This window comes from Belonocnema kinseyi, chromosome 7, assembly GCF_010883055.1.
Source record: "Belonocnema kinseyi isolate 2016_QV_RU_SX_M_011 chromosome 7, B_treatae_v1, whole genome shotgun sequence".
Classification (NCBI taxonomy): Eukaryota; Metazoa; Arthropoda; class Insecta; order Hymenoptera; family Cynipidae; genus Belonocnema; species Belonocnema kinseyi.
In genome coordinates this window covers 83209809-83219237 of record NC_046663.1, presented here as the reverse complement: position 1 = coordinate 83219237, position 9429 = coordinate 83209809, and the positions used below count along the sequence as shown (strand labels likewise).

The 9429-nt window shown below is 33.5% G+C and overlaps 1 protein-coding gene across 1 annotated transcript in view; it reads right to left on the bottom strand.

Moving 5' to 3' along the window:
• LOC117175886 (ero1-like protein) overlaps positions 1–5182 on the bottom strand; it is a 26142-nt gene extending 20960 nt beyond the window's left edge. Inside the window, exon 1 of the mRNA XM_033365711.1 lies at positions 4658–5182. Coding sequence (XP_033221602.1) covers positions 4658–4765 — 108 coding nt within the window. The 5' untranslated portion in view covers positions 4766–5182. The remainder of the gene's footprint in view (positions 1–4657) is intronic.
• Positions 5183–9429: the final 4247 nt, after the last annotated feature.

Below are 9429 nucleotides of genomic sequence, written 5' to 3'. Positions count from 1 at the left end.
GGAATTTCATTGGCACCGTCGGAAAGAGGAGATCTTAAGCAATAAAAATATATGTCTCAATTTTTTCTAGTGTCGAATAGTCTTAGTTATTGGCCGTTGAAAAGCAGTGTACCGGTAGTGGCGTTTCAGCCGTTTAAGGGTTAAACAATTCCCTGTTCCAGGTCGGAATTTATTTAAATTTTATCATTCACTGTTCCAAGAAAAATTATAAATCTTTTGGATAAATACCAGTTTTAACAAGTTTTTCCATTGACTTTAGTAAATTTAGAAGAATTCCATTAAATTAAAAGAATTCCAAAAAAGTTAAAATAAGGTCGAGTCTAAAAGCCCGGGAAATCTGTACGTTTATGCACGTTTATAAAACGGTTGAACCTAAACGTAAGGACATGAAAAGGGCGAGGGGGAGCTGGAAAAGGGAAGGGGCGTGACTTGTGCCCGGACGCACAGACACAAGCCCCGCCTCCTTCCCTTTTCCAGCTCTCCCTTTCCCTAAAAAGGTCCGTACGTTTAGCACATAAACATAAATAAACGTACGGACTGTCCAGAAGTAGACACTACATTTAAATACTTCAAGATAAATTAATAAGAATTCAAGGTGAATTTCAAATCTTCGAAACCCTACGAAATACTGCACTTCTCGTGAACAAATTCTTTTATATCCTTTAAAGCATGATTAAATCCGCTAAAACTCTATGAAATCTAGTGATTTCCTGAAATACTGAAAAATATATTAAAATACCTTGGGGGCTTTAATAAACCCCAACAATCATTGAAACCCTCGAAAACCTGGTCCCGTAAAATCTTTTAGAATATCTTAAAACCTTATAGGTCCTGTAAAATCGTTCCAATCTTCAAGTACTTGAAGTTCAGAACGTTGAAATTAATGCAATTTTTATTTATGGCTTTGTAAACTAGAAATAGCGCTAAAATATTGATTCAATTTATAATTCAAAAAACACATTCCAAAATAAACTTCGAATGCATTCTTTTAATTGAAGTTGGAACAATATTTTTGGATGAAATGAAAATGGTCAAAAAGGCTTCGTTCATTTATACGTTCTGATCTTCAGGTACATCTAACCTTTCGAAATTCTAGAAAATTCTTTCTCCTAAAATATTTCAAACACTTTGAAATCCCTTCAAATTCATCAAATAATTTTAAAATGTCTCGAAATCTTTCAAAATACCCTGAAATACCTCAAAATAATTCATCACAATTCAGAAACAGGTATAGAATATAGTACAGTGAAACTCTTCTTTAGCGCCGATTTTGGGGCTGACGGTAGGTGGGGACAAACCTTTTATAGCCCGCTCCGCTTTTGTTTGTCCATGACTGAGTGCTCGCTTGAGTGAGTAACCGCAGACCCCGCGCAGCTTCTGTTACACCAACCTGCGGCGCGGCGTTAATTGAGTGGACGGATTGCACGACATTAGCACTTGGATTTAGCCAGCCTAGCAGGGAAGAGGGAGGATAAGGCGTAGCTACGGGCTGAGTTAATTGGACAAATAATTTTGAAACTGCAGTCATGTCCAATCAGCTCGGTCCATAGCAACGCGCAATCCCCTCTCTTGTCTACTGGACAGCCTGATTGTGAGTACTAAGGTCGTTGTGCAATCTACACGCTCATTTCTTGGAAGGGCTATAGAAGGGAGGGCTATTGAAGGGTCTCACTGTATATTGAATAGCGATTAAACCATGAGTTATTTATTGAATGAAAAGTAACTACAGTGACTTTAAAAAAGTGAGTGTTGCTTTACAAAGTAGCCTTAAAAATGATTTGAGAAAAAAGTGACTAATGGGTGAATTATGGACTGCAAATAGGGTACCATGGGAACCAAATCCTGAGAATAGGGTACTTTAGGGGCCTTAAATGAATATAAGGTACTATAGAAAATATAGGGACCGGCCTGTAAGAAACAAAGAGTAATATGATGTGTACAAAGTTGTTTAGAAATAAAATTTCTAAACAAAAGTCTTTCACACTTTTTAAAACGTTCATTCCATCGACATAAATATTTACGTATATTGCGGGAAAAATCATAATGTCAATTTCTTTATCAATACTGAGTAAATTTTAGTCATGATTACATTTTTATATGTTGTTATATACATATACATTTATACAACTTCAAATTTACTGTATGTTAGAATAAAGTAAATGAAATTATATTATATCAAGAAAGTCAATATTTAGACAGATGGTGAAAGACTTTTTTGTAGAAATTTTAATTCTAAACCTCCTTTGTAATTTTCGCATAACTTTTTTCCTTAGCAGTTTACGCAAAAATTAAATTTTTGCTAATAAAATTTTTGACCTAAAAAAACGTTTATGAAAAATTTGCACATTGTCGTCAATTTGGACTTTTTGAGAAAATCCACTATTATTATTATTATTATTATTATGTTAAAAACAGTGTGTACCTCTGAACCTAATTATTGTACGGAAAAGTGTTCACGAGGGATCGTGTAAGGATTTGGTTTGCGTTGGTGGCTCCGAAGGATGAAATTGAGTATAACAAAATCTGCGTTAATCTAAAAAATGCATTTTATTCCTACTATTTTGGGAATGGCAAGTTAAAAAAATTCCATTTTTTTGTTGTTGACTAAAAACAAAGAAGTTGTTTTCTTGGGAAATGCGTCGTTTCCTTTGAATTCTACGACAAAGTTCCTACAGAATAAATAAAAGTGGAGTCAAAATTTAACGTAAACTCTTCCTGCATGCGTACCGTACAGTAGAACTACGGTAATAATATATCATTGATCGAAAATGTGTAATATATATATATAATATAATGTGTAATGTATAAATCAGCAGCGTAGCCAGGGGGAGGGCTTGGAGGGGCTCAAGCCTCCTTCCAACGAAACTAAGTATTTTTATTATTAAATTCCCTTTCCCCCATTCTTTGCCTAAACATAAACCCGAAGCTCCCACCGAAAATAAAATCGAAGCACTGTTGAGTACTTTTTGAGTACTTTTGTGACGAAAAAGTAAATGTAATTGATTTGAAATGTGTAATATGTTTTTTATAGATAAAAAAATAGTGTTTTAATAATTTTTTGTAACAATATCTTCTAATGGAATACTTTTTCTGCATTTAATTCCATGCTTGCCTCCAAGACACTTGTAATAACGGAGTGATTTCCGTAAATTGTAAATAATATGCTGTGGCCACAAAAGCACTAAAAAAGTACTCAAAATTGGTTAGGACAAGATTTTTTATAAACAATTAATAAACAATTATTTTTTATTGAATAAAAAAATATTTCACATTTGTAATTAATTATAATTGTTTTTGCCAAAAAAGTACTCAAAAACTACAAAAGTGATTGTGACAAGATTTTGTAATGTAATATTTTGTAATGAAAATATTTGTTTATTGATAAAAATACATACTAAAAATTTTTAATCAATTACAATCACTTTTTTCCACAAAAGTTCTACAAAAATGGCATACGTACCCCTATGCAGGAGGAGCGCACTTTCCAAGGTCAAATCACGTGACTTATTAGGACAGGACACTTTTTTTAACTTACTCTAAATTTACTCCATTTAAACTTATTCTGCAGGAACAATGTCGTTGAAGTCAAAAGAAACGAGGTATTTTCCAAAAACACAACTTCTCCGTTTTAAATAAAAAATAAAAACAAAAAATTTGAATTTTTGAAACCTTGAAATTCTGAAAATAATAGGACCAAAATAATTTCTTTGTTTTAGATGTACGCAGATTTTTGTATATTCCATTTCATCCTCTGTCATCACGAACGCAAATTAAACCTTACACGATTTATTTGGAAAAATACTAAGTTCCACTTTCTTGCCCGTAATACAGATAAAAATGGTCAACTACATTCACTCACCTGGATTTTTAAATATATAACTGGAATCCTATGAAGATAGCGGATCATTTTTTTAATACAATTTTTTCCTCTTTCTTTTTCCTGTTGGAAATTTTGCTCTAAAGTGCAATGAGAATAACCTGTCCATGCAGAAATAACCTTAAAAAACCGGTTTGTCAATTGATCTGTTATAGCATTTTTAATATGTTAAAAGAGACCCCCTTAAAAACTTTCTCATTAAAAAGGTTTGTTTGTGGGATAGGGGATTTCAATGTGAAAAATATGTATAGAAAAAATTGGCAACTTTATAAAGTGGATATTTAAAAGATAATAAAAATTTGGATATAATCCCTCAATATTCTTAAATTTTTATAATTTTTTTTATAAATTTAACGTACACTCCTCTTTGAAATCTATTTTATATTCCCTTGTAATTCGAGTTTAAGTTTCTACAATTTGAGAGATAAACTGTCAACTGTCAAAATCATTTCGACAATTTCTGACAAGAGTATAGATTAATTTTCTCCCAAAAAATATTTTTTGTCTTATTTAACATCGAATAACATTTTGTTTTCACGTGTTACGAAATATAAATTATACCAACGGTGCTAAGCAAGTGAATGAAAGTGTGTCAGAAATTCTAATAATTTCAACTATGTATTCACCGAAAAAACAGGGAAGAAAAGAACAACGGTACTTGACTTTTTTGTTCTATAATGCGTCTCGATTTGTTTGACGTTTCGTGACATTTCTCGGTTATGGATGATCAATAATAAAGGTCACCGGAAACAAAATACACAAAATACTTGTAAGACCTACCTTGCAAAAACACTTGTCATTCTTGGCGGCGTTGGACCCGAAATAATTGCATTGCGCCACACTCGCGGAGAGCAAGAAGACGAGAAGTACATTGCACTTGAGTCTCATCGTAGTCGCGTTGATCACAGACCATTAAAAATCTTCTCTCCAAAATGAGAGAAGTGCCACTTTTATTTTGTTTTCGCAAGACCTAGCACGACTAGATGCAAGACTAGCGTCAACTGACGCATAAGACTTGGAAAGAAGCTCAGCTTGGCAGCTACGTGTTCATCGTCACGCATCTAGTCACAAATTGTCGACAGCGAACATAACCAATCAGCTGAAACTATAGTTTGGCGTAGTGCAACCGGGTAGAGTTCTTCGTAACGGTTAACGCGTATTTTCTCATTTTCAACTCACTCCTACTTTTTTTGTATAAAACCGAATAAAATAGAAAGTTTTTATTATTCAGTTACACGTGGGCGAAAGCAATAAGTCGAGCTTTCCCCTATGTTTGACACACACCGACTGCTCACCGACTGAGTCGACACAGTGATAGTGGTAACAATAATAATGATAGTGCCCCTGCCAAATGATTCACTCACACACTTTCGATTAACTACATATTCTGCATCATATCTACTATAGATATATAAGGCGTAAGCGCTCAGCAATTTGTTTTTTGTCCCCAGAATTTGTATTTGCTTTTATTTTTACAAATGTGAGCAAGCCAAGTTCGAGGCTTATTATTTATTGTTAAACAATTAGTATATGAGACTAGACTTAAAACAGGGTCACTCAGTAACAAAAATAACTACATATACTCTAAATTTGAATAAGTAAAAAGTGACTGATTCACTTTTTTTACCCACTCCCCCTGGACCAAACCGTAACCTAATATTTCTACCCGTACCCCCTCTTACTGAACGTAATTTACAATTTACAGAAATAATAAAGATATGGGGCTTGAAACTATAATGGCAATTTTTTGTCTTAAAGATAAAAATATGCTTTGCAGGGTTAAAACTTCATTTTTTAAATTCCCTGATTTATTTATAGATTTATTTTAAACAAAAAATTATTTTTCAATGAAATACTTGAGTTTTCAAACAAGCAAAAATTAAAATTTCAACTCAAAAAGATGAATTTTCAACAAAAATGTGTAATAGTCGATAAGAGAAATAAGAAAAAAAGATCACCTAAATTGTTGAACCTTCAAACCAAAAGAAGAATTTTCTATATAAAAATGAATTTTCGACCAGAATATACGAATCTTCAGCAAAAAAATTAATTTTTAACAAAAGTTCAATTTTCAACTAAAACGATAAACCTTAATTTGAACGAAAAAAAAACAGTTTTTAGCAAAGAAGTCCAACTTTTATCCACGCAATTGAATTTTTTAATTAAAAAGAATCAGTTTTCAACAAAATAGTTCAACTTTCAAGCAGAGAGACGAATTTTCAGCCAAAATTTTCTACCAACATTGTCAGGCAAAATTGTTGAATCCCGAAGCAAAGTAGATTAATTTTCAATAAGCAAACGATTGTATTTTTATTCAAGAAAAATGAAATTTCTACTAAAACAGATAAGTATTTTAATGAAAAAGACAAATTTTCAAGAAAAATATTTTAATTTTTATCCAAAAAAGATTTTAGTTTGACTTGTCAACATCAAACTATGAGTTTTAAACAGGAAGTCAATTTTCCACGAAGTTAATTCAATTTTTAACCCAAAAAGACGAATTTTTAACCAGTTTCATTTTTATTCAAGAAATATGCATTTTCTACTAAAATAAATGAATTTTTTAAATTTAAAATACAAATATTAAAAAAATAGTTATATTTGCATTCAAAGAAGATTTCAGTTGAACTTTTAACCTTAAAATACGAATTAAACAAAAAGTTATTTTTCTACGAAATAGTTGAATTTTCAACGACAAAGGATCACTTTATCAAATTGTTGAATTTTTAAAGTAAAATTATGAATTTTAATCAAAAAGTAAATTTTCAACCCAAAAGTAGTTTTTTTTCAACAAAACAGTTGAATTTTCAAACAAATAATAGAACGTATAACTGAAAAGATAATCTTCAGGAGGAAGCAACTGCAAAAAAAAGAAATATAAATTACAATAAAATAAATTACTAACAAGAGTATAACCTATGAGGGCTGCGCCTAGTCGTCCCGATTTTCGGGATAAATAGCATTTTTTTCAAATTGGGCTAGTCATCCCGAATTTTGGGACGACTAGCCGGAAAATGAAGATAAATGCTAGTTATCCCGAAATTCGGGACGACAAGCCTATTTTTACCATTTGGCTAGTCGTCCCGAAAAGGATGCATTTTATGAAATTTATCCTTTTAACTAAAAAAAAAATTACCAAAAATGTTAGTCATACCAAAATTCGGGACAATGAGTTTATTTTCACCATTATTTAGCCAATCGTTCTGAAAAAATGCTAATAGTGCAGTTATAGTTGATAAAATATAGTGATTTTCAGTCCTCGAGCCTCGGACTATTTTTCAGCCTTATCATCATTAAACTTTTATTTCAATATGATAGAAAACACTAATTCCTGTTAATCAATTTATACATTATTTAATAATATATTTAATAATATTTAATAATACGAGGTGTGTTCAAAAAGTAAGATGACTTTTCAATTTTCGCGGGCTACGTACATTCAAGTTTTAAATTTTTTGTTTTGTTTTGTTGGTACACTCGTCACGATCATATGTTCACAGTTTTGACTATTAGCTCGTGTTGTTTTTCTGGCAGAGGCGTAAAAGGTTAGAAGGGTTTGGTGTGCTTGGCGATTTTCTTTCGAAAAAAATGGAGCAAAGAGTTTGGATTAAATTTTGTGTGAAAAATGGAATCCAGTGCTCTAAAACTCTTGAAATGTTGACAGTTGTATACGGTGAGTCTACTCTGAGTAAGAAAAGTATGTATAAGTGATACAAGCTGTTCCAAGAAGGCCGAGAGGATGTCGAAGACGAACCTCGCCCAGGACGTCCCAGCACGTCAACAACAGATGAAAACGTTCAAGCAGTGGAAGAAATGGTGTTGAAAAATCGCCGAATTAACATCAGAGAAGTTGCTGAAAATGTTGGCATGTCGGTTGGCTCATGCCATGCTATCTTTTCGGACGTTTTGGGCATGAGACGTGTCAGCGAAATTTGTTCCAAAACTGCTTAATTTTGATCAAAAGATCCATCGCATGACCATCGCTCAGGAGATGTTGAATGAAGTCAATAATGATATTTATCGGATTTGGCCCCAAGTGACTTTTTTCTTTTCCCAAAACTGAGGAGGCCCATGAAAGGACATCGATTTTCAACGATTGAGGAGATAAAAACTGCATCGCTGAAAGAACTCAAGTCTATACCACAAAATGATTATCAGAAGTACTTCGATGATTGGAAAAAGCGTTGGCACAAGTGTATTATATCTGAGGGGGATTACTTTGAAGGGGACAACATAAATATTGAGGAATAAATGAATATTTGTTGAGAAAACCATAAAGTCACCTTACTTTTTGAACACACCTCGTATATTTAAAATAACCTTACATTATTTCTGTGACTAGTCACAGGGGCGCCTTCCCGCCCCCACGAGGCATTGGAAAAGGGGCATGTGTGTGATGTTACATTATTTCTGTGACCAGTCACAGGGGTGCCTTCCCGTCCCAACGGTGCGTTGGAAAAGGGGCATGGGTGTGATCTTACATTATTCCTGTGACCACTCATAGGGGTGCCTTTCCGCCCGCCACGTGGAGTTGGAAAGGGGCAGGGGTGTGATCTTACATTGTTCCTGGGACCAGTCACAGGGGTGCCTTCCCGCCCGCCACGTGGAGTTGGAAAAAGGGGCAGGGGTGTGATCTTACATTATTTCTGTGACCAGTCACAGGAGTGCCTTCCCAACCCCCACGGGGCGTTGGAAAATCGGCAGTGATGTGATCTTACATTATTTCTGTGACCAGTCACAGGGATACCTTGCCGCCCCTCATGGGGCGTTAGAAAGGTGGTAGGAGACGTGACTTTAAATTATTTCTGTGATCAGACACAAGGCCGCCTTTCCCCTTATCAGTTATTGAAAAGGTTTATGGGTGTGACTTAAATTATTTCTAGTAGCAAATCCTATTTAAAAAAAATTCTAAACTTTTTACCAAGATATTCCTTATTTTCATAGTTTTGTCAAGCTTCAAATGATAAAAGTAAGATCCAATCCTAGCGCGCGGAAATCATAGGGAGGTTTCGAACGAACTTAAGAATACGGTGACAGAGCAAATATATAAATTGATTTGGATGAGTTAGAGCTTAAAGGACTACATTTTCTAAAACATAACCTAACCTTCAGTGAACCTAACCAAATAGTGAAAATAGGCTAGTCATCCCGAATTTCGGGACGACTAGCCAAATAGTGAGAACAGGCTAGTCGTCCCGAATTTCGAGACGACGAGACACTTCGTTTTAAAAATTCCCTAATTTTTCTCTGGCCAGTTTTTCATTTTCGCTGACCAATAATATTCAAAAACCAGAATCTTCAACTTGTAACATTTTTAAACTAGAATCTTTTATAAACAGAATAAAACAATTTAAAAGTAAAATTGAAAAATTACATATTTATTCTACTTCACAGATATTTAAAGTTATAGAAATTCCCTGAGTTTTTAAAGATTTTTTTTCTAAATCTCTGATTTTTTCCTCACCAATAAAATTTCGTGAATTTAAGAAAAAATTTTGTTTTGCGGAGCCCCAGACGGCACAGGGGACAATACCCCCATAGAAATAAACCAG